This window comes from Pimephales promelas, chromosome 20 (genome assembly GCF_988280905.1).
Source record: "Pimephales promelas chromosome 20, fPimPro1.hap1.1, whole genome shotgun sequence".
NCBI lineage: Eukaryota > Metazoa > Chordata > Actinopteri > Cypriniformes > Leuciscidae > Pimephales > Pimephales promelas.
This window is the reverse complement of record NC_142788.1, coordinates 8,066,602-8,093,421: the sequence shown is the minus strand read 5'-3', so window position 1 is coordinate 8,093,421 and position 26,820 is coordinate 8,066,602. Positions and strand designations below refer to the sequence as shown.

General features: G+C 37.0%; 1 protein-coding gene across 1 annotated transcript in view; it reads right to left on the bottom strand.

Moving 5' to 3' along the window:
• Positions 1-21,447, bottom strand: part of mitfb (melanocyte inducing transcription factor b) — a 91,407-nt gene extending 69,960 nt beyond the window's left edge. The window contains exon 1 of the mRNA XM_089124624.1: positions 21,208-21,447. Coding sequence (XP_088980750.1) covers positions 21,208-21,311 — 104 coding nt within the window. The 5' untranslated portion in view covers positions 21,312-21,447. The remainder of the gene's footprint in view (positions 1-21,207) is intronic.
• Positions 21,448-26,820: the final 5,373 nt, after the last annotated feature.

Here is a 26,820-nt window from a genome sequence, read left to right as displayed (position 1 = left end):
AAAGGAGATCTATATGATGCAGCAACAGCATTGCTTTCTGGGCAAGTCAAGTAGTTATACTCTCAGCTGACGAATACTCAAATGACTAAAGCAAAACCAACACTGATGACCAGCCATTTATATTAAAACACATCAAGTGAACTCTCTGGTGCTCACTGCATGCTTATTCTATGCCTAAGTTACAGGACACACAGCACAGGAATATTTATAGTCACAGATTTATTTATACTACACCCAAACAAACTATCCATCCCTCCCCGTACACCCCCCAAACACACACACACAGTCCTCCACAGGTACTCACAAGTGGCTGCAATGTAAAACGCAGGGACTTTGCACTTGGACACCCAGAGCCTCCATCTTTATTCCCTGTGCTGAAGGTGCACTGCGCGCCCTTGGACCGCTCTGAGAGTCACGCTGGACCGGCTGCGCTGGGAGCGTGTCAAAAGGGGAGGCACCAGCAGCCAGTACACACGGGAAGACACACACACACAGGCCCACAGCGCTAAACACACTACACTGCTGCACATGACGGCACAGTGAATCTCATCAAACTACTCAAGACAATCTCAATGTCCAGACCATTAGGAGTTTTTTTTTTTTTTTTTGCACTGACATTGCATTTCAGTTCAGTTTAGTTCAGTTTTATTTATCTGAACCACACATCACATTAACACAAGCACACACTAGACGAGTTAAAAAGGCACATGGTTACAGACTATACTATTCAATATTGAAATAGCAGCTGGTGTGAGTTTTTAAAGCTCCTGGTTCTCCTCCTCATTGCTCTATCACTGTAAAAATGATTGTGATTTTAATTAGTGCTGTAGCGGCGCGTCGATGACGTCGATGCTTCGACTTCTTTATTTATTTATTTTTTGCATGTTCCCGGCGGTCCAGCTTGCCACACACACGTGGGAGACCGAAACATTGCGGAATAGAGGACGAAGACAACTAGAAGTGAATGTGCTATCCATTAAATGAATCACACACAGTAAACAAACCCTTAAGAAAAAAAAAACTTTGCAATTTAGACGCGCAAACTGGGTGCCGGTGTGGTGAGACGTACAAGCTCGGGCAGATTCGGCTTGAAGTCGTTCATCCCGGACGCGGCACCGCACGCGCTGTTACAAAAAAGGCGTACACAGCCACAGTCTTCCCGGTCTTGCGCACCCAACGCGTCATTTTTGCCGCACGCACATTCGCGCTCGTGCGGACGTGTCGAGTATCCACAAGTTTCCGAGGGGCGCTCATGTAAAAAATAAAGTGGGTGAAACTTCCGGTGAGGCGGCGGAAGTAGCATTCCAATGGTATTTTGTGTGTTAGTTAGCGAAGAGGCTAGCTGTTTTTCGGAGAATTATTTTACTATTTAAAGACGCAAATCTTTGTGAGAGATGTCGTTACGGAGCTCAGGGACAACATGTGCTGTTCGCGGTTGTATGTATAACCGGACTAAACTAATTCAGTGGCTTAAACGGGATTGTTTTGAACATAAGCTGAAAACGAAATCACAGTGATCCTGCCAACGACTGAAGTTTCCATCAACCTCCCAAAAGACAACTAATCATCCTGTGTACATTTGTTTAAAATCTTAATATTCTATAAACTCTATCAGCATGTGTTTGGCTGTTCACTACTGATGTTACACCTAAACTCAGGATCTAAGCCTGTGTTGACAGAATAGCAAATGTGCCAGTTAATGTATTCAAGTAGCACATTCATTTATAATTTTGAATAAACTCCAAAGCACAATGACTAAGTGTGTATTTTTTATTTTAATTGTTTGTCAGCTCGCACAACTGTCTGTCAACATGCCTTGATCAGTATTGATTATTAATAATGTTATTATAATACTCCCAATCAACTACTGCGGAGGTAAAGGAACTGTTATTTCACCCTTTTGAATTTCGTTGAGGTTGTGTTCCCACATCGTTAGCTAGTTTGGATCGCTATAACTTGAATGACTGTCAACTGTTGAATGAACGAGTGTCAAGCATGTCAAGTAGCGCATTGTTTACTTCAAACCGGAAGTCGCGCCCACTTTTGACGCAAGGCCTCATGGGGCGTAGGAAACTTGTGGATAAACAAGAGCTGTGTCTGAAATCGCTCCCTATCCACTAAATAGTGCACTATATCGGGTGTCGGCCATTTTGTAGTGGTGTCCGAATTCTGAGTGAACGACATCATTCCCTACATTCATTCACTACTTTTACCCACAATCCTCTCTGAATTCGAGTGTACATTCGATGTACACTCGCTGAAGCCCTATTTCCCACAATCCAATGCGGAGAGAACTGAGCGCGCATGAAAGTTCGGCGCGAGCAAGTTTAAACCAGAGATTACATTACATCCAGTGGAGGATTTGAAAAATATCCGTTAATCGTCGTTTTGAACATAATAACGGTCGCCGGAGGGCGCTCGACGACACGTCATCTGTGAACGTGAGAGTTAATGTACAATTTCAGTCGATGAAACTACAAAGCTGGCACGGAGGTATAATTACAAAATAAAGTCATTATGATTGTTATTGTTGTTAATATTATTTTATAAACTAGGTAATGTAAGATAAAAGGAGTTTTATCAGTACGCGTGACGAAGCCTTTTCTGCGACAGCTCCAACTCTCCGACGCACAGTGTAAACGTCAGCGTCCGAATTCACTCACTTCATCTCCTTCACTCCTTGCAGATATAGTGCACTCAAATGCCATACACTATATAGGGATTAGTGAATGAGTGAACGAGTGAGCGGTTTCAGACACAGCTCAGGCTTTACTCCGTGTCAGCACGTGCTCTGATCAGTAGGTGTACAAACCTCTCCCGATTCATCTCCATCAGTAGCAGCCTCCGATCGCACCACTAACTCCGCCTCCGTTTCCCTCCTCAGCTGATATTAATATTTAAACATTCTCTATGATAAAAACTGTTTGTAAAAAAAAAAAAATTTAATAACACGGTTTTGGCGGTTGTAGAGTTATAATGATGGTGTTCAAATACATAACATTAGACTAACGTTAGCCAGCTTATAGTATCTCAGTATGCTAGTATTTATTTGAGATACATTGTTTTTTTTTTATTAATTGAGCAGCAGAAAAATATTCTTTATATTAGTCGTCCAATTAGTCATTAGATTAGTCGACTAATCGATAAAATAATCGCCCAACTAATCGTTTAGTTAATAATCGTTTACCCCAGCCCTAATTTTAATGGTAAAAGACTGTAAAAATGCTACAGTGCAAAACTGTTAATTGGTTAACAGAAAGTTGCCGTACTATATACGGTAAATAACTGTGATAGATCTATTTTTACTGTAAAATACAATTAAATTTACAGTTTTTGAAAGTGAAAAAGAACAACTCATTGTATAATTTACAGTGAACAAACGTCAATTTACATTCCCACAATTCCCTGCGTGACACTTCACATATGATTTATTTTTGTTGAAATTACCAAGTTTCTTCTTAGTTTTCTTAGTCAATTAGAAAATATTTTTCTAATGTAATATGTACATTGGGGTTTTATGTTACATATAATGTTGTTAAATTCATGTTTATTGCATTTTTTAAATTTCATGTGTGTTACCGTGATGGTGTTTAACGTTTTTGTGAATAACTTTCTTGTGGAAGACTGCTTGTGATGAGCTTTGATTGATCATGTCATGTGACTCATCTCTGCTGTGATGATTGGTGGTTAGTGTATTAATGGTACAAAACAGATATTAATACTGCAATAGACTGGTAAATTAACATTATATCAGATAATGAAATGCAGTTAATTACTGTAAATTTTAAGTGTGTAAAACCAATAACGTTAATAAAGTATTTTTGGCGGTAAAGTTCTGGTAACCACAGCTGCCGTTTTTTTTTCAGTCTACGGCCTGATGGGAGCAAGACAAACTCTTTCTGTAACGGGTGTGATGGACAGTTGATTATCGGATAGGCTTTTTTAACAACCCGTTCTTTAACAATGTCCTAAAGCAATATCTGTTGAACTCCAATTACTTTAGAAGCAGTCTTAAAGGAGTAATTCACTTTTGAAAAAAAACTTTTGTTGATTATTTCCTCACCTCCATGTCATCCAAGATGTCCATGTCTTTCTTTCTTCAGTCGAAAAGAAATTAAGGTTTTTGATGAAAACATTCCAGCATTTTTCTCCATATAATGGACTTCAATGGGAACCAAACGGTTCAAGGTCCAAAAGACAGTTTCAGTGCAAACTGTTCAAAGGGCTTTAAACGATTCCAGACGATGAATAAGGGTCTTATCAAGCGAAAGGATCGCTCATTTAAAAAATTAAATAACCAACTTTAAGTTTTATGAGCTTAAAATGGTCGCCTTGCTCTGTTCTGTGACGCACGTTTGTGATTCTCCTGTTCGAACTCGTTCATCAACAAATGAACAAATGTTCATGAACAAATCTTTTTCCGAGTCATTTGGTTCATTCAACAAACGAAACGAACAAATTGACTCAGAAAAAGATCCGTTCATTTTGATGAACGAGTTTGAACAGGAGAGTCACGAACGTGCATCGTAGTATAGAGCAAGGCGACCATTTGAGCTTATAAAACTTAAACTTTTTTTTGTTTTGTTTTTTAAATGAGTGATCGTTTCGCTTGATAAGACCCTTATTCATGGTCTGGAATCGTTTAAAGCCCTTTGAACAGTTTGCAGTTTGTACTGAAAGTGTCTTTTGGACCTTGAACCGTTCCCAGTAAAGTCCATTATATGGAGAAAAATGCTGGAATGTTTTCAGCAAAAACCTTAATTTCTTTTCAACTGAAGAAAGAAAGACATGGATATCTTGGATGACATGGGGGTGAGTAAATTATCAGCAAAAGTTTTTTGAAAAGTGAACTTCAGCTTAGTCATTCTGTTTCTATTGGACAGGCTAATACACTCAAAAATACAATGTCGCAGTGAGAAATGACGGATTTGATAAAACAGTGTCATTGACACTCAACATACATAAGAAAAACATACGCAGTTGAACCTTTGTACAAATGACATCAATATTGGCATATACAAATGTAATTTATAATCAATCCCTATACCGAGAGATCGATATTCCTCCACAAGCTCAGTGTCTCTTCCAGTAGAACAGTAAGAGAGACTGAAATGCCCATTTTCCAAAGTCTATAATCATTTTTATATTGATTAACCTAATTATGATAAACCTAATTATCATTAACATAATGCAAAAATATCTTTGTCATTTATTTAATGCAAAAAATATATATTTTAGATTTAATATTTAATTAGATTAATATTATTCAAATGATAAAATATGTATATCATGCTAGCATTTTTGTACTTTTATAGTCATTTATATCAACTTTTATATCATTTCTACTGTAATACATTAATATTGCTATAATACAATAATTTAAATGATAAAACATCCATGGTGATAAATCATGGTAGTTTTTGTTTTATTTTAATTACTTTTTGTAATTTTTCATTGAATTCCTTCAATTGATCATGTATATGGTGTATAATATTCTATTAGACATTTTCTACTGAAATCATTTGTATCTTTTGTCATATTTTACAATATTACTAACCATTCATTTTTTTATTGTGAATGTTTTACTATATTACATGAATGTATATAATGATTTGATTTGGCATGTGTTACCAGGAGAAATGTTGTGCTCTTTCAAAAATGCTTTGCGTTCAGCCATCAAACTGGGTTTGCTTGCAAAACTTTGGTTTTTGATTTGGCATTTGTTGTATAATACCAGGAGAATCCCCTTTGCAAATAATAGGAAATATATTTACAGTTTAAAATACTGAAATGTCATAAAAATAGTGTCCCAATACAAAATAATGAAAGAGGTTTTAAAGTAAAACATGGATATGTTTTCATAAGATTCACTAAACATAACATGATAATATGTTAAAATTATTATAATGACTAATAACATTATCATAATCAAAAGGATAACAAAACAACATCTCGATCCAGGCCGTGTTTACACACCTGACAAAGCAGTCTTGTCATATTTCTGAGGTTTTCTCTCTGAACACACACTGTTCTGCACACTAGAGGGCGCTCTCTTGGTCACCTTCACGGTCACCTTCCCTGAGAGGTCGTTACAGGTGGAGCGGGACGAGGGGAACAGGTGGAGCTGCCAACACATTCACACATGCTCTCTCTCTCTCTCCTGGCAAACAGTGTTGTTAATTATAAAAAGCATGTTTGATAGCACGCTTTCCTTTCATAGCTCAACAAGCCTCCACCACACATACACACACACACACACACACACACACACACACACACACACACAGAGAGAGAGAGAGAGAGAGAGAGAGAGAGAGAGAGAGAGAGAGAGAGAGAGAGAGAGAGAGAGAGAGAGAGAGAGAGAGAGAGAGAGAGAGAGAGATTTTGGCTTATGTTCAGAATGTAATAGCATACTGCTTGCTGCATATACTTGTGTATTTCCTCTGAAATGGCTTAAAAGAGTAATAAGAATCATTTAAACAAAGAATTATTGTTGAAAGAAAATGTGAAAATGTCAAATGAATGAATTTGAAGTAAATTAAGTGAATTTGAACTTATATATGCAACAACATACATTTTCCTAAATTAAAAAAAAAAACTAATAACAGAAGTCATGTAGGGAATTTTTGGAGTGATGATACTAAGGGTAATGTTGCTTAATTTTACATTAGCAAGACAAATGATTAAGAAATTAATAATACTAAAAATATGTAAAGTTATCAAAAAGTTATTATTTCTAAATGTTGTCTGAACATTTTAAACATCCAGTTTTTTTCTTGGTTATGCGAACGTTAAGGAAACATTCGTTATCATTAAGCAAACATTAACTTTTGAATGTTCCCTGAAACAAGCAACATTTAAAAAAACAAACAATAAATGAACATCCGACTTAAAAAGCTCCATGAACAATGTATAAAGAATGTCTTTGCACTAGTTAACTATGAATAAACGACCTATTAACGTTACCGTAAGAACGTTTGTTAATAACCTCGCCAGAATAATCCCTGTTAGCCGGGTTAGCAAAACAATCAAATAATGTGACAAAATTTAGATGTTAAAAACATGTATATGTTAAAAGTAGTGTAAGTAGGTTGCTATTCCAACATTTCCTTTGTTTCAGAAGTACTGCAAAAACAAAATGACTAAAAATAAATCTTTCCCACACAAATATTTTGCGAAAACGTAAAAAGACTTTGCTGTGTGTTAGCAAGTGAAGCAAACGTTAAAGAGGAAACAGCTCTTTTCAGGGATGTTTACAGTCTGTTGTTAGCCATCAGCGCTGACATATAGTGGGGCTCTTTGTTGTAATATTTACAGGATGGGTGGGGACCACTTCATTCGATTTCAACTTGTTGCCTCCTATTTCCATAATTAAGTTTTATTCATTCTCTCCTCACTTGTTTGCTGAGCTTGAACTCTCTCTTTTAGCTCAGGCTAGCGAGGCCTAGACAACACTCCAGCTGAGGAAACACAACTACTGTAGTTTCACTTGCATTGGATTGAAGTGTGCTATAAGGTCCTAAGGTGACCAAACTGAAATATAGACAGATACATATTCTACTAGAACTATAGGCCAGTCAATTCAAGTTCTGGCTGAAGTATCTGATGTTAATGTCCATTGCAAATATCTAAATTCAGATTGCCAATATAATGCTGATACACTGTAATGCAAAATGTGTGCAACCCATTTTAGTTATCAGAACTTGACTTTAACCACAGGTCTTGGTGACCACAGCCGAATAGCTGTTCAAGGAGTGGAGTTAGTCATCATAAAGTTTACAATTGCAATTTTTCAAATATAACAATATAACGCGCACAGATGAATTCTTCATAATAATGCAAGAAAGTAAAAAGGTCAAGTAAATCAAGTGTTGTAATTGTAATTTGATGTCACTCTTTCTCCGTAATTGCACACCTGTCAACACTCCCGTTTTTCCCGGGTTTCTCCCCTTTTTCAGCCCTATCTCCCGGACCCCTCCCGGTTTGTTATTTCTCTCGGGAAACTCCCATAATTTGCATGGCCCAAACTCCTTTATGAACAATCGGACAAATATGTTTGTCTAATGTTGACCACTTGCCAGATCTTTTATTAGCTAAATGTAGGGCTGTCAAACGATTAATCGCGATTAATCGCATCCAAAATAAAAGTTTGTGTTTACATAATATATGTGGGTGCACTGTGTATAATTATTTTATATATATAAATACACACACATGCTTGTATATATTTTCATGAAATATTTTCATGAAATATTTTCATGTATATACCGTATATAGATTTATATATAATTTATGTGTGTGTGTATTTATATATATACAAAATAATTATACACAGTGCACCCACATACAGTATATTATGTAAACACAAACTTTTATTTTGGATCGTTTGACAGCACTAATTAAATGCATTATATTCACACAATCCACACACCATATACAATTTCAACCCATTTGTCATCTCAACCTGGCAACCAATACCCCAGCTGCACAGTCGCGGAAAGCTCAACCCGAAAGCGAGCAACATATTTTCAACAAATTTCCAGCTTTCCGTGTTTTCCCTGTTATACGGTAGGGGGCGCTATTACACATCCTCGGAAAGAGTTCAGAATCTCCTGATCATAACACATGTGAAGCAGAAGCAGAAACAAGCGATAGCATATGTAATCATAAGCACATGTATAATCCTCATCAGCATGTTACTGAATGAAATGTCGACTCAGGACGAGCTCTATGACTGTGAAGACTATGTTGATGGACTGATGTGTTTCGATCATCGTTCTCAATCCCATCCGGACTTTGTCTTTGACAAAAAACATGATTTTCTCAGCTTTTTGCTCAAAATGCTACTTTTATGAAACTTACCCACTTTTAAGTGTTGATAAAAAAATAATGCATGAAGTTAGAATAAAACCTGGTTGTTGTTTAAAAATTTTACTTAATCTCAAAATTTTTATTTTAGGTAGAAACATTTTAGTTTGTTAATGATAACAACACTGAATCAGATATTGCTGACATCAAACATACTTTTTTACACAAATAAATTATTTATCAAAATAATTAAACACGGAGGAAGTACACCTAACTATTCAAGTCAAAGGTTCACAAACTAATAACATGAAACTCAAATGTCCTGCAAGAACAAAGCTTGGGGCCCGAGTGAACCGAACAAGCACTTTAACATCTCTAATGGGAATGGGCATGATATCTGGTCTGAAGAAAATACAAAACATCTCTTTGTTGTCCTAATCACCTCAGATCTCGAACATAAAACAGACGTTTATTCAGTATAAAAGAGACTGTACCTACTAGCTGGTGTCATTCACTGAGGTCTTCTTTACTCCAGTCACTGACTGCTGTAATGTTCACGCTGACACCGCTAACAATGCATTTATGCTTCATATCTAATGATCCTGACATGACTCAATCCACTCTTCTCTGTATTTATGATCACTCACTCAACACTCGACTTTTAGCAGCTCTGCTGGAAACACTGACACACTCACACTTCACAGAATAAGGTGACGAGGACAAGGAGGGAGCATTTTGGGTAAACGCGAAGACTTTATCTGATTTACAGCATTGCTCTGCGTTGATTCATTCATGCGTCATCAATTATTTCAAGACTGTTTTATGATACACAGTTATTTTTTGGAATAATTTACAATAATAACCGCCAAAAAATAATTAAAACAAATACATTTATGCAGAAAGGTTCTCTCAAAGTCATAAACAAACGTTCTTCCAGCAATGTTAATAGTTCATTTTTGATCTTTCATAATGTTCTCAAAACATTATTTATAAATCGTTCGTGGATTTTTTTTTTCTTCCCTGAAACGTTTTATTTGGACATTTTTTCGAACATTTTTTAAATGTTATTACTTGTTACACAACGTTCAGAGAACATTCAAACGCAAAATAACGTTTGTTTAACCAAAAATAAAACGTTTAAGACATTTAAAGTTTTGAACATTCAGAGGACATCCAGAAAGGGAAAACGTTTTCATAACTTAATGGGAACATTAGCAGAATAACTATTTTATCTGACATTACATATACAAACAACTTGATTGGAAACGTTGTTCCAGGTCACATTTAACGCCATACAATACCACAACCTAACTGTCTTATTCTCCTATTAAACTGCAAAATATAATCTTTTTACGATAATTTGTCTGTTTTCCAGTAAATAAAGAAATCAGTCATGTGGTGGGATATTGTACATTAAAATAATTCATAACAAAACATACTGAAAAAGGCCAGCACAAACAGATATCGACATATATTATATGACAACAAAAAGGCTCATAGATTAAATGTTTACTGTGGTTTACATCATGCTAGAAGCTCTAGTACGGGTTCAGTCTCCAGTGTTCTCCGTGTCCCATATTCCCAATGACACAACACTGATTTCACAAGCGAGGAGTTCTGCATCCCACACAAAAAAGCAAAAAAACAAAAAAAAACCAAAGATAGTATCTTGAAAGAAGCCTATTTTTATGTTTTCTGGTTTTACGTCTCTAAACAAGTCTTAATATCTTCTGCAATTTGCTTCTCAAGTATTTTCATCTTGTTTTAAGAAGAAGTCTAAATACTTTTACTGGAAAACAAGTGCAGCTCACTTACTAAATCCAGTTGGTGGTCAGAAATACTGTATGCTGTAGACTATCTTCTGCTTCCTGTATTTAGTGGAATATGTTACGTCTCACACTGACTCAGGAGTCTGCTCAGCCTCTTTCAAAGCATTTATGCTTACAAAGGTTTTAAAGTTACACTACCATTTAAAAAGTTTGTGGTTGGGAAGATTTTCTAACGTTACAAATAAAAAGCCTATATGTCTAGTCTAACGTTTCAAATTAGGGCTGCACAATTAATCGAATTTGTAATCGCGATTTCAATTATGGATGCCACAATTATGTAATCGTTCAAAGGCACAATTATAAAAAGTCCACTTGCATTATTCTGTGTGCTTAAAGTGTGTTTTTTTACAGCTTATCTTAAGGTTTTTTTCCCCATTGTTTTAGTTTTAGTTAGTGTAACATTATAATTATAATTAGCGTGAAAGCAACACTATCTAACATTGTTTACTTAAAATAATGTTTCCAAAATCTTTTCAGTGGTTCATCAAGTCGTAACAGGGTGAAAGGCACTTCTGCCGTCGCCTGATGGGGTCTGTATCACTTTTACTGGCACTATGTAACTTTGGGGTTTGGGTAGGAACCCGATCACAAAAAGAACTACAAAATTCGACTGCTTTACATCAAGCACTACAATAGTCATTATTTCGTCTTTCTTCGTTTCTAATGTCGCAATACATCATCCTTTCATGAAATCATGTAACATACTCTACCTTGTCTGTTGACATCGTTCATTCTAAAGCCGGTGCTGGATAAACAGTGGGCGTACGACGATAGGCTAAATTATTTACGACAGCTGCAATGGACAATTTCGTTTCCAACCAGTAGGGCGACTGAAGAGGAAAAGTTACTTGGTGTTACTTTAAACCATAGAAAAGCATTGAAAGTTTTTCAGGAGTTTTCAGCCGTTTTATTTTGATATAACAATGTGCAGTCACTTCGAACAATGGCATAAAGCTGTTCAAAACATCATTCAATGTAAATTGTGATAATCGTAATTAATAATCGCAATTATAATTTCAAGGCAATAATCGACAATTATGATTTTTGTCATAATCGTGCAGCCCTATTTCAAATGCTCACCATTGTCACCAAAGCTGGACCAATGAGGTTCATTCTCGTGTTACGCATCACGTTTGAGCTTCAGCAAGAACCAATGAGGTTAATTTAGTTGTTACGCATCACGTTTGAGCTTCAGCAAGAACCAATGATGTTCATTCTCGTTACGCATCACGTTTGAGCTTCAGCAAGAACCAATGAGGTTCATTCTCGTGTTACACATCACGTTTGAGCTTCAGCAAGAACCAATGAGGTTCATTCTCGTGTTACACATCACGTTTGAGATTCAGTAAGAACCAATGAGGTTCATTCATGTTACGCATCACGTTTGAGCTTCAGCAAGAACCAATGAGGTTAATTCTCTTGTTACGCATCACGTTTGAGCTTCAGCAAGAACCAATGAGGTTAATTCTCTTGTTACGCATCACGTTTGAGCTTCAGCAAGAACCAATGATGTTCATTCTCGTTACGCATCACGTTTGAGCTTCAGCAAGAACCAATGAGGTTCATTCTCGTGTTACACATCACGTTTGAGATTCAGTAAGAACCAATGAGGTTCATTCATGTTACGCATCACGTTTGAGCTTCAGCAAGAACCAATGAGGTTCATTCTCGTTACGCATCATGTTTGAGCTTTAGCAAGAACCAATGAGGTTCATTCTCGTGTTACGCATCACGTTTGAGCTTCAGCAAGAACCAATGAGGTTCATTCTCGTTACGCACCACGTTTGAGCTTCAGCAAGAACCAATGAGGTTCATTCTCGTTACGCATCATGATTGAGCTTTAGCAAGAAGAACCAATGAGGTTCATTCTCGTGTTACGCATCACGTTTGAGCTTCAGCAAGAACCAATGAGGTTCATTCTCGTTAAACATCACGTTTGAGCTTCAGCAAGAATCAATGAGGTTCATTCTCGTTACACACCACGTTTGAGCTTCTGCAAGAACCAATGAGGTTCATTCTCATGTTACGCAGCACGTTTGAGCTTCAGCAAGAACCAAAGAGATTCATTCTTGTTACACATCACGTTTTCTTTTTTTCATTTTTGGGTAAACTACTAACCCTTTGAAATGTAATTTAGTTTTTTCAGCATCATTACTCCAGTCTTCAGTTTCACATGATCCTTTAGAAATCATTTCTGATAATTACCAATGATGAAAACTTTTTTTTTCTGGAGCCCGTGAAAAGAAATAATTCAGGATAATAAAAAAACAGCATTTATTTGAAATTAAAGTATTTCATCACATTATAAATGTCTGCTGTGACTTTTGATTAATGCATCCTTGCTAAATAAACTTTTTTATTGTTTGTTTGTCTGTTTTCTTTTTAGGCAAACAGCATGACAAATCAAATCTGAACACCAGAGCGATGTTAATATGACTGCACGTTTGAAGATTCATGCCTGAATCTTTTTTGGGAGTTTTGGGAGGGTTGAAGAAAAACAAAACAGGAAGTCTTAAAATCTGACTAAGGAGTTGCGATGATGACCACCTAAAAATACACTCCACCGTCCGGTGTCTTGCGTAAAACTCCCAACCACAGTGGCCTTGTAATCGACAAAATCATGAAAAAAATGTAACCACCTTGCACGCCCTTATCTGTTATTATGCAACGAATCAACCGCTGAGAACAATCATCTTCCGTCTCTACCCTTATAAGAGGAGAAGTATCTGATCATAATCACCTCATCATTATCAAAAAAATGGCTCATGAATGAAAATAGGAGTTTCAAGGAAAGAGAGGATTGTGAGCTGTAGCGGAGATTGCGTGGTTGCGGCCGCCCCAGGGCCCCACGCCAATTAGGGGCCCCTCAAACGCCGCTGATCTTGCAGGAAAGGGGCCCAGGATGTGGCGTAGCAAGTCAGTCCCGGGCCCATATGTTAGGGCCGCGTGTCACCAATCGAAATCGCGATTGGTGACACTCAGATCCACAAATCTGCAGAATCGCGAGACACCCCTTCCAACGCAGCGTTATACTCCTTACCGTCCAGATCCAATGCACATCTTTAAATTAGGCCTTCTATTAGTATTATTTGAGGTTAACATTATAAAATACGTAGACACACCACAAAACTAGTTGAGGATAAATTATTTAAAATTGGGGAATTCCAGCGTTATGGACGTGGCATTTGCAGTCAAAACTTGAAACATAAATTCTCAGAAAAAGCATTAATACCAATATATTGAAACATTTGTTTAGGCTATCCATGCTACTCCCTCAAAGGAGTCCAGACATTAGAAAAATATCAGTCTGCGTTTTTATATTTAATATTAAGGATAAGGAAATTACGAAAGCCCTGAACCGCAACCTAAAAAAAAAAAAAAAGTCAGTAAAAAAAAAAAATCTGTAAAAAAAAAAAAATCTGTAAAAAAAAAAAATCTAGCATTTCGAGATTAAAGTCGAAATGTTTCGAGATTAAAGTCGAAATGTTTCGAAATTAAAGTCGAAATGTTTCGAGATTAAAGTCGAAATGTTTCGAGATTAAAGTCGAAATGTTTCGAGATTAAAGTCGAAACATTGTGCATTCATAACAGTGCGCGTCCACTGGCTCAGAGCGCGCGTGTGCGTGTGAAGTCGAACTGCCATGGATAAACACAAAATAGTAGCTTTTTACTTTTATCTGAATTACTTATCTTACTTTATCGTTATAAAATATAATGCGCCGGAATAGACTTTAGCCTATAGGAAAACCAACACGGAAAACACTTTTCAGACTGGATGGAGAAATCCAGCTTTATGAATAAATGAATGAATGAATGAATGAATGAATGAATGAATGAATGAATGAATGAATGAATGAATGAATGAATGAATGAATGAATGAATGAATGAATGAATAGGGCATTTATATAGCGCTTTCATATATGCCTACACTCAAAGTGCTTTACAATCATATCAGAGAATCTCTCCTCAACCATAAGTGGTTATTAAATCTTAGGAAATCACAGGATCCGGCCAAATGATTGGATACAGAATGATGCACTTAAAATGTATCCAGAGCGTATTTACGTTGAAGAGGGAGACCGAACAGTACTGTTGTGTTCTCGACCCAGATAGTGTTGACTAGACGAGCACGAAAACACCTCAGAAACACTGCCACTAGCACGTGTGACGTGTGTAGAATTTTGTTGAAAGCCCAGATAAAAGTAAAAAGCTACTATTTTGTGTTTATCCATGGCAGTTCGACTTCACACGCGCGCGCTCTGAGCCAGTGGACGCGCACTGTTATGAATGCACAATGTTTCGACTTTAATCTCGAAACATTTCGACTTTAATCTCGAAACATTCCGACTTTAATCTCGAAACATTCCGACTTTAATCTTGAAACATTTTGACTTTAATCTCGAAACATTTCGACTTTTATCTCGAAACATTTCGACTTTAATCTCGAAATGCTAGATTTTTTTTTTTTTTTTACTGATTTTTTTTTTTTTTTTTAGGTTGAGGTTCAGGGCTTCCGTAGGAAATAGACATGCATTCATGCGTGACAAAAAAATCTTTAACTTAGGAGGCAAAATAAATATTTTTGTAATTCTGTGAATTACACTGCACAAATCGAATGAGGAAGGGTTGGCTCTCCACAGAACATAAAATATTCATTTTATTTCATTTTTCGTGTTCGAATTTATTAGGAAAAAACAATGTTACAGACGTGACAGTTCTCCGTTATTCAGATGGGCGCTCTGAAGCGGCACTAAAAGACGGATTTAAAACTTCCACAGACCTCAAACAGAAAAGCAAAGCCTTCATTTAAAGTAAATTTCGTTTTCCTTTCAATTTTATCTTGATTTTAATCAATGTTTCATCAACCAATTGCCTGGATTTTATACATAAGAAGTAAAAGCAAACAAGATAATCACGACACGCAGGAGCCGGTGCGGAGCGCGTCTCATAGCCTAAATAAACTCAGCATATAGACTAAGTAGCATATCCTTCTCCACAGACCTGAAACGGCTATATCTACTGAAATGTCAACTTGTAAACAGAACAATTCAAAACGAAACTAAACCAAAAAGATTGCTCTCTGCTTGAAATGAAATGTGCATTTCTCTTGACTCATCCTACTGCAAAGATATCGAGTCAGCATCGTCAACTTCATCTTTATTAACAAACAATAAAAATTTCTCCTTGCTATATTTGACACATTTATAATCATTGCTTTTGCCGGTTCTTTGTGACACCTATATAGGTGCTTTAATTATCGCCGTTGTTACAAGCGTCACCACCGCATCAAAAACATGATTGCGTGATAAAACATGAAAAATAATACCACCTAAATAGCTTAACTGTTTTGAAAGAAAACACAGAACGAATACCCTAATGCGCATACGTCCATCTCGCGAATGTAGACTTTTATTCATGCCATATTCACCCATTAGCCGCTTACATGGCCTTCGCGAGCACAGAGGAGGCCGAAATAATGACTCACCGCACTCCTGTAAAAATAAAACGACGCTGTCTACGTGCTACGAGCACCATCGCTGTCAATGAGATATCGCTGTCTGTGGTGCTGAAACATTTTTACTTGACTGGCAAACTGTTTTCTTTGTTCGTCATACAAACTTGTAAAACAATTTGGCTTTTCTTTGTGTTTTATTTAATATATTTACTTGGCTCAACAAGTGACACATTCTTACATATGCAAAGCATTCATCAAATATTTTACGTTTTTTTAACGGTTTTAATTTTAAAATGACTTGGTAGCAGAGGGCCCCATGATGAAACTCCGCCCCCACTGTACTGAGAGTCTAGCTCCGCCCCTGATTGTGAGGAGTGCTGGACTTCATCCAGTGAGCGAGTAAAGGATGTGAGGATGTACTCAATGACGGCCAGCATGCTTCATGATAACATCTGTTCCTACCATCAATATCAAGAACGCAAAACTACTTCTGATATCTTGACACGAGTCAGAAATGCCAATGGCGACAGGCGGAAATCCACGGCAGGGCTTTTAAAGGGATAGTGCACCCCAAAATGAAAATTCTGCTCTTAAAGGGATACTCCACTTTTTTTGGAAATAGGCTCATTTTATAACTCCCCCAGAATTAAACAGTTGAGTTTTACTGTTTTCGAATCCATTCAGCCGATTTTCTGATAACTCTGGGGGAGTTGTAAAATTAACCTATTTCCAAAAAAAAAAAAGTAGAGTATCCCTTTAATTACTCAACCTCAAGTTGTTCCAAACCTGTTAGACCTTCGTTCATCTACGGAATACAAATCAAGATGTTTTTGATAAAATCTGAGAGCTTTCTGACCCATTAATAGACGGCTAAAAAACGACCACTTTCAAGGCCCAAAAAGATAGTAAAGACATTGTTAAAATAGTTTGTGTGACTCTACCTTAATGTCATGAAGCGAGGAGCATACCTTTTGTGTGCAAAAAACAACCAAAAAAGAATGGCTTTATTTAATATCCTCTTAATATCTTATTTTCTTTACGCACATTATGAGTTGCAATCTGACACATTTTTCCGCCCTCTTTTGATTGACAGGATATAACTGGCCCTGATTATCAGCAGTTTTTAAACAATCGAGCGATGATTAAATAATGATTAAATAATTATTGGACCGAAAATGATACTTGGGTCTCTAATAATAATAATAACAACAATAATAATTATTACTATTATTAAATAAAAAATATAAAAAAATTAAAAAATTAAGTCACTGTAAAAAGAAAAAATGAGTACTTAAGAAAAATTATATAATAATTATTTTATGTTACATTGCAACTGTAAGGCAATAGCAGAAGCAATGGCTGAATGATTTGGGCAAAAGTCGAATTGTTATTTTTCTGATTAAAAAGAAATTTAAAGAGTGATTTAAAATGCGATTTTCTGTGCATGTTTTGTAGGCCAGCATTTGTGATTATGTATCAATCTGGTTCTAAAAAATATCAACAAAAATAAATAAAATATGAATTCTAAGTAAGAACAAATATATTGTTATTGCAATTTAAATAACTGAAATTAAAAAAAAACTAATAGTAATAGTAATTTATAGAAAATAATTGTTATAATAACTTTTATTTTACTTTACTTTAAATTAAATTATTTTAATATAATATAGTTAATGCAACATGTATTCTTGGGCCTTGAAGTAAAAAGTCTGGGACCCTCAGAGGTGGAACAAGGCGCTGTAACGCCTGATACAACTGCACTTGCAGCATTAAACATTCATCGACTATTATGAGTTGTGCTAAAACATTTCAAGCACAGTAATTGAAAGCATAACTAGATTGAGCCAAACAAACAGGGTTCCCACAGCTTCTGCCTACTGAATGTCCATGACTTCTGAGTCCAGGCATTTCAGAGGATCGTGATAAAAAAGCTATTTCTTGCCGGAAATTCACACAAATCCCTGATATTGGTTTTCCATTATCACGAGAACCCTATAAAAACATATATCCAAAACACTAAATGCTAAATAACAGAACTTTAGTGTAAAATTTTGCATATTGTGATCCAACACCAGTTATTACGCTCAATATTTTAGCAACAAACCAAAATAACCCCCAAAAACCCAGCTGCATCTGAGGTATTAGCCTGCACTTCTAAATTTATGTTGTTAATTTTCACCTCATGGTGGCCTGAGCTTCTGCCTCATCTAAATTAAGACCTCTCCGTCTGCCAACGTAGCTTCACGGATCTCTTTCAAGGTGGAACGGTCTAGAGCGAAAGCTTCAGTGTGTGACTGCATGTGCTCATACTGTATATCACAACCACATCAGCTTACAGTTCACACACTGCAGTCGCACCATGAGCAAAGCATAACACGTCCACTATATACATCTAATTCAGTCCAGAATTCATACAGAAGTTGACAGAAAGCGTGTGAAATTTTTTCTAGCAGCTCGGATCTTGTTGCCATCTCTGATTCGCTTAAAGGGCTAGTTCACCCCAAAATTTTGTCATTAATGACTCACCCTCATATCTTCCCAAGCCCGTAAGACCGTAAGTTTAAGATATTTTAGATTTAGTGCGAGAGTTTTCTCTCCCTCCATTGAAAATGTATGTGCGATATACTGTCCTTGTCCAGAGAGGAAATAAAGACATCATTAAAGTAGTCCATGTGACATCAGTGGGTTAGTTAGAGTGTTTTGAAGCATGGAAAATACATTTTGGTCCAAAAATAACAAAAATTATGACTTTATTCAGCATTGTATTGTCTTCCGCTTCTGTTGTGGATCCGCGTTCAGTGACGCTGCTGACGTAAGACGCTGCTGACGTGTATCTGTATCGTGTATCCACAAGTCAGCAGCGTCTTACGTCGTCAGCGCAAGGGCACAAAATTTAAAATATGTATATATATATATATATATATATATGAAGAGTTCAGATGCAAAAGCCTCTAAATGCCATTTGAAATTTTCTTCTTTAATAATGATTTTTATCAAACTTGTATATTTAAGTTCAGTAATTTCACTAACTTAAATATACAAACTTAAATATACAAGTTTGATAAAAAAAAATCATCATTAAAGAAGAAAATTTCAAATGGCATTTAGAGGCTTTTGCATCTGAACTCTTCATATATATATATATATATATATATACTGTATATATATATATATATATATATATATATATATATATATACTGTATATATATATATATATATATATACATACATATATATATATATATATATTGTTGTCCCTGTCCCCACAAATTCCAAAATCAAACCCCGCCACTGCATCAGCGTCACTGCGGACTCGTGAACGCGAATCCACAACAGAAGCGGAAGACAATACAATGCTGAATAAAGTCGTAGTTTTTGTTATTTTTGGACCAAAATGTATTTTCAATGCTTTAAAACACTCTTACTAACCCACTGATGTCACATGGACTACTTTGATGATGTCTTTATTTCCTTTCTGGACGAGGACAGTATACCGTATAAATTTAAATGGAGGGACAGAAAGCTCTCGGACTGAATCTAAAATATCTTAAACTGTGTCCCGAAGATAAACGGAGGTCTTACGGGCTTGGGATGACATGAGGGTGAGTCATTAATGACATAATTTGCATTTTTGGATGAACTAACCCTTTAAACGTTTGCCTGAATCTGATAAGCTAAAGCAGCGTTTAAGTCAAATACTTTGTCTGTTAAACCTCTTTGTCTCAGTTCTCACTGTAAACTCAATTCAGTGGCTTTCCTTAATGCTGCAGATTGAAACAAAACAAGATAAATTAATGAGCATCCGGTACGCCTGTCACTCATACCTGGCCATATAATGAGAATTTATTATAAACTTGTTGTTTTGTTTTTTAGATTTCATAAATATGTAAAGATCTCATAGGAAACTCTCTGTTGGGAGCACTTTACACAACAACTTCCATTATCTTATGTAATGCAGATCGGATGCAGATCCAGAAAGGTTGATCCAAATATGTTCATATAGGAGAGACCGGGGCTAGTTGTCACAGGACAACTAGTAACTAAAAGGTTTTGTGTCAAACGTATAAATGCACATTTTTATATATATATATATATATATATATATATATATGTGTGTGTGTGTGTGTGTGTATGTTGGATTCAGACAAAGTTAAAAATCCAGTAACATCTTATTTTGCAACAAGTGTTGGTAACACACACACACACACACACACACACACACAAAACTACACTGACATGCATCCAGGCAAGTGTTAACTATGTAGTACATGATCATCTATTATGTTGGTAGATTTTAACTAAAAGATTCAACTGTGTTCTCAAGTCATAGCAAGCTGTCGAGTGTTTAAAAATACTTATATAAACTTATACAATGTACAAATTACATTATTTGTTAGACAAAACCATGTTTCAATGTACTGTATTTTACATACCCAGACAGCAAAATAGTGTCAGCCTTGATCCGGCCCACATCTGGGGTAAGCGTTGAATCACCATGTACCAGATGTGGCCCGGATCTGGGTTGACACTTGCTGTCTGGGTATTTGCTGTTTTCACTCATTGTTTTGTGTTACAAATTTACTATTTCAGTTTTGCTGCAAGACATACACTGCAATTAACTAATAAATTAACTTCCAAAAATAATCCACCCTAAAATATTCCCTAGAATGAAAACTAGCCTCGGGCTCTCCTGGGGAAAAACTAGCCTACTGATCTGCTGCATTACATAAAGGTTTGAGAGTCATTAGAAAGAGTCACCAAAGTTCAGTGCACATATTTAAACAGTTTCAACAGTGAGATCTTCATACACATCTACTACATGAGTAAATATTTGATGATGATGCTGTATCCTAAGGCGTTGTCTACTGTAACACACCATATACGCGGCACGAAACGCGACGCGACTAGAGCGCGGCAGTAAACCCTGTCGCGTCGCGTCAGGACGTGGATGGAGTGAGCGCAGCTGATTCTCATTAGAAGGACTAATATAATAAATAATTAAATGGTAAAAAACTAAATAAAAATAGAGTCACAGACTTCTCTGAGCATACCAGACTTTGTAAAGCATGCATTAGATTATTTCAGAAGCTGTCAAACGCTCTACTCACAGACCTGTTTTTCAGCGGCTGACTCTTCAGCTCGTAATACGTTTTAGGCTCTTCGTGAAATTCATCTTCGACTTCAAAGTCGGCCACGATTCCCGATTCCGACTGCATTTTCAAAGTTGTCAACTTTCGTCCGCTCCCAGGTGGAAAATAATACGTCAGTTCAGAGCCGTGCTTTCAGACGCACGAAGTGCCACTGCCAGCCACCGTGATGTCAAGCTGTCAGTCAGTCCCTCGCGCGCTCCTGTAGTCCGATAGTTGCGCTCTGTAGTCCGTTAACTGCTTCGACTGGTTAACTGCGAATAGAGCCAAATGTAGCGTGGAACTACAAATCCCAGGAATGACGAGTCGACGACGGCCTGGTGTTAGCATCTTTTCATTGGCTGGTGCGCGAAAAGGGGGCGTTACCCTTACAACAACATTTTAGACCTGGCCACAAATAATGTTTTGTAATTTTTATGAACAGTAACATTTTACATTTTACTATTTCATTAGATTTGTTTTCATTCACCGCAGATAAACTGCTTTTCTTTAAAAAAATAATAAACGTAGTTTAATTATTATATAGCATTACTATTATACGTAGTTTACTTTTGCAGTTTACAGTACAATCAATGTCCGCACGATGGCAGTATAATCAATGAAAAAAAAATCATCACATTTCAACGCTCGTATTATACGTTCTGATTCCTGGCACTTGGAAACGTCTTTGGTCTCATTATTCTACCTGGATCAGAGTTGTATTTTATTTTAGCTTTGTGCATCTTAAAAATGAACAACATTTGTAACACAATGAAGTAAAAGTCTTGTTCTAAAATAGTCATTTCACAGACGATTTACAGTAAGGATCTATTGCTGTAGGTTTCAGTTCAGAATTAGACTATCAGGGTGGAAATGAAATTACTTGAAATGAGAAGCAATCGCGAGAGTAGCCTAACTTTCCCATTCTCCACAAAGGTTGACGAGGAGAAATGTAAAAGTTCAAATAGTAGGAACACCATACTAATACTGTGTTTGACCCCCTTTCGCCTTCAGAACTTCCTTAATTCTACGTGGCATTGATTCATCAAGGTGCTGAAAGCATTCTTTAGAAATGTTGGCCCATATCGATATGGGATAGCATCTTGCAGTTGATGGAGATTTGTGGATTGGTGATGCATCTCCAGGGCACAGTGAATTCATTGTCATGAACAGTGAATTCATTGTCATGTTCAATAAACCAATTTGAAATGATTCGAGCTGCGTGACATGGTGCATTATCCTGCTGGAAGTAGCCATTAGAGGATGGGTAAAGGGGTGGACATGGTCCAAAACAATGTTTAGGTAGGCAGTGGCATTTAAACGATGCCCAGTTGGCTCTAAGGGACCTAAAGTGTGCCAAAAAAACGTCCCCCACACCATTACACCACCACCACCAGTCTGCACAGTTACAAGGCATGATGGATCCATGTTCTCTTTCCGTTTGCGCCAAATTCTGACTCCACCTTATACCTCGGTTGTAACGAGTGGTTATTTCAGTCAAAGTTGCTCTTCTATCAGCTTGAATCAGTCGGCCCATTCTCCTCTGACCTCTAGCATTCTGGACAGGACTGCCAGATACTGAATGTTCTTTGTAAACCCTAGAAATGGTTGTGTGTGTAAATCCCAGTAACTGAGCAGATTGTGAAATACTCAGACCGGCCAGTCTGGCACCAACAACCATGCCACCTTTCTTAAATCACCTTTCTTTTCCATTCTGACATTCAGTTTGGAGTTCAGGGGATTGTCTTGACCAGGACCACACCCCTAAATGCATTGAAGCAACTGCCATGTGATTGGTTGATTAGATAATTGCATTAATGAGAAATTGAACAGGTGTTCCTAATAATCCTTTATGAGTATAGACCTTATGCACCAGAGAAACGTGGGCGCCGACATCTTTAGAATATTGTCTTTGAACTTCCGGTTTTGCGGTCATCTGTATATTTCTATGGCATTGCTGTCGAGGAGTAATGGGCTCTATGCACGGCGGTATTTCCGGTGAAGGATTAAGGATGCTCGATAACTTCCGCCGATCGTAGAGTCCAATGCAATATCGAGAATTTATATTGAATTTTATACTCCATGGTTATAATAAAGAAACGTTAGTCACAAAAACAGATAAAACAGACACCCCTCGTTGTGTTTATGCTTCTTTTTAAAATTATATTAAATAAACATAACTATATATAAAATTACATCTATGTACGTTTCGTTTCAAAGACGGGAGGACAGTAAATTTTGAAGACTCTGCCATAATCCCGTTTTCCTCTGTTCTCCTCCGCTTAAATCTCCACAACCGGAAAAGGACGAGCATCCTTGCGTCAAATGCGGAACTTATGTGTGCATATAGCCCATTAGCTGGTGAAGTGGATTTACTTATTGTAGATTTAATAAAAGTTATCATGAGCATTGTAATGTTTATCATGATCATTGTAAAGTAGAGGTCTTAACAAATGTCGACCGGGAAATGTTTTACGAGCAGTTCATTCATACCTATGCAAGATCGCTGTGGACATACAGACCGGAAGTCAAAAGACAACGAGCGCAACGCTGAAAAGGGGCGGGGCTACATGAGGTCTATAGACTGAACATGTAGTACGCATGAGTGTGTTGTCACCGTTTAAACAAATTCATGTTTTTGTAGTTTACAAGGGGATGAAAACATTATTGCTTTCAAAAACTTGCACTGTGAAAAACCAATTTTTAAAAGTTTGCGTTTTCATGGCCCCAAAATGCAATGCATTTTTAGTTGAAAACTGTGTTGTGTAAAAAGTCCAATATTATAACAAAACCAAAACAAAGATAAAAACCCACTGCTACACCCATAGTACTTGCAAAATTATAAAAACGTTCACATAACAATAAAAAAAAAACATTTTAAAACCGGGACATTTCAATGTTTTGAGAACAGATTCAGATATGACGTTTTCCTAACAGGACCGATAACATAACGTGCGTAGAACACATTTTTGTTCGTCAAGATTATACAGTACGTGTATAATTCTTCCAGTTGGATTGAGCATGAGCGTCTCCTTCAGTGCAGATGGTGTGTATTTTGGGTGGAGGATGAAGGGGAAGGGGCGACCCCATGGGCGTTCACACTGTGGGCACTGAGAAGATGGATACAAATAAACCAGGCCCTTTGTTCAGATGTTTGGGACATTACTGTCAAGCCCCAGAACCTGAGCCTCTATTCAAGCCAGTCTTGCTGTACATGGACGAACCTTTAAAAAACCTTTCAGCAGTTGCGCTGCATAATCGACTGTACATGAAGAGTAATGACTTTGAATTACGGTCGCTCAAAGAAGAGCCGAGACATCACATTTGTAGAGGCGCCTTGACTACAGGTTCAATGATGCTAATGTATCTTCCTTCACTGCCTGATGGGTTTGATTTAATTAGCATGAAAAATATTTTCTAATTACGAGTGTACTTCACAAAGTTACTGATGTTATCGATCGAAAGGTGATTTGAAACATTGGATTGGTGCATGTTACGCATGTATAATTACTGCCTAATAATATGTAAATACATCAACAATATAGGCTAGTTAATATGCTATTTCAGTAATATTACTCTGTACTCTTTCTTACGTAATGTTAATGTAAAAGTGTTGTTTGAAGTTTTTACCACCTCTTTTCTATTCAAAGAATGATAATTAATCGTTATTCATTTTTGTGCCAACATTTTGAAAACATTATATCAGAGCAGATAATTTTCTGTTTGCCCAAGGGAAGAACATTTGGTCAGAACGTTAAAAAACTTGCCAGAATGTTAGCCAAAGTTAGCTGCTAGCTGGGATTAGCATTTGTTGTCTTTCTATTTCTTAGGTTCGGTCCAACACTATCTCACGACCAATTCGTACGAATTCGACGCATGATTAAAAAGTGGCTAATTCGTACTAATTCGTACGACCTCACTCGTACTAATTCGTACGATTTGTCTAAACCCATGTGATGGTTAGGTTTAGGGGCGGGGTAAGGGGTAGGTCATTCGTACGAATTCATACGAATTGGCCAATTCGTAAAATATGTACGATTTAGCAAAATCGTATTAATTCGTACGAGTGAGGTCGTACGAATTGTTACGAATTAGCCACTTTTTAATCATTCGTCGAATTCGTACGACTTGGTCGTGAGATCGGGTTGGTTCGGTCACATAACATTACCGATAGGATAGCCTATTTCAGCTAATTTTGATACCAAAAAAAAGTCATTGTTCATTGGCAGTGTAGTGATTTATGAAGCACTTCCCACGCAGAACCACGCAAAAATTAGTTGAATGTGAGTGGAAAACTTGTTCGCCCTTAAAGTCCCCGTGAAATCAAAATTGAACCTATTTACTTTGTTAGCGCATATTACAAGTCTTGTGGTGAACAATTAATCCGTGCAAGTAAATATATATTAATTTTTTTTTTACCTTGGTAATCTTTAATCAAAATCTGAAAAGTTACTTCCGGTCTGGAACAGTTTCTTTTTCTGATGACGTAGGTTTCACAGCTTGGGTGGGGAAACGCTTAACCACTCCCCTCAAACCGTTAGTTTGCTATGAGCGAGAGATGGAGAGGAGGAGCGCTAGAGTAAAACCCTGCCCTCTGTTCAATATTCCGTTTCACTTGGAAATACGTCACAGCACTGGAGAAAAATCGAAAAATCGGGACTTTAAGGTTGGTTTATACTTCTGCGTCGGACCTACACCGTAGGTTATGCTTCAGTTTTCATTTATACATCTGTGTCGTTGTCCGCGTTGACGTGCTATTACACGTGCAGAGGGAGCGTATGAAACCCAAGGGAGGGGCTCTGGCAGACCAATCACAGTGCTTGCGGATCACGCAGAATTGATTCTTAGGCTGTGTGTCCACCAAAGCATTTTTCCATGCGTCTGGCGTATGTTTTCAATTGTTTTCAACGGGAGTGCTGTGTTTTTTAAACGCCATGAGCGTAACGAGGCGCTGAGTGTTTTTTTCGCGCACTGTACTGTTCGTTTTCTCACACAAACCGCTCGTTTCGTGTCTTAGGCCATCAATGTGTACTTACATTTATGAGTCATTAAATCATGTTTAATTTTGACTTCTCTGTGCATGCTCTTTGACGTGAACCCCATAGACCTCCATTATATGACTGATGGACAACAACGGTTTGACAGAAAAATGTAAAACTTGAAAATACTGTGGAAACAAAGACACCTAGGGGAGCGTGGGGTACAACCTAACGCGGGGTTAAATGTAACACAGACCTTTTACATAGTTCGTCAGGATCAAGCAGATTGTGTTTCTGCTCTTTTTTTTCTTGCTGCCAGAAGACGGTCTCCCGCAAATTTGCAGAAAGTTTTGATAATATTTCGTGAAGATAATGGACAAAGAGTGTTTTGACAACCATGCAAGTAAATTTTTTCATCATAGTTTTTTTTTTTTCGGTTTCTGAGTTGGGTGTATGCGTTTCCAAATCTAACTTTATATTGCCTTAATCACTGTCTTGTTGGCTCAAACATAGCACCGTTTTGAAACATCAGGAATCAGCAATTCCTAGCAACTGTTAGCTTGGCTTAAAAATATGTAATACACAGCGGGGTTAGTTGTAACACAGTGTTACAAACAAGC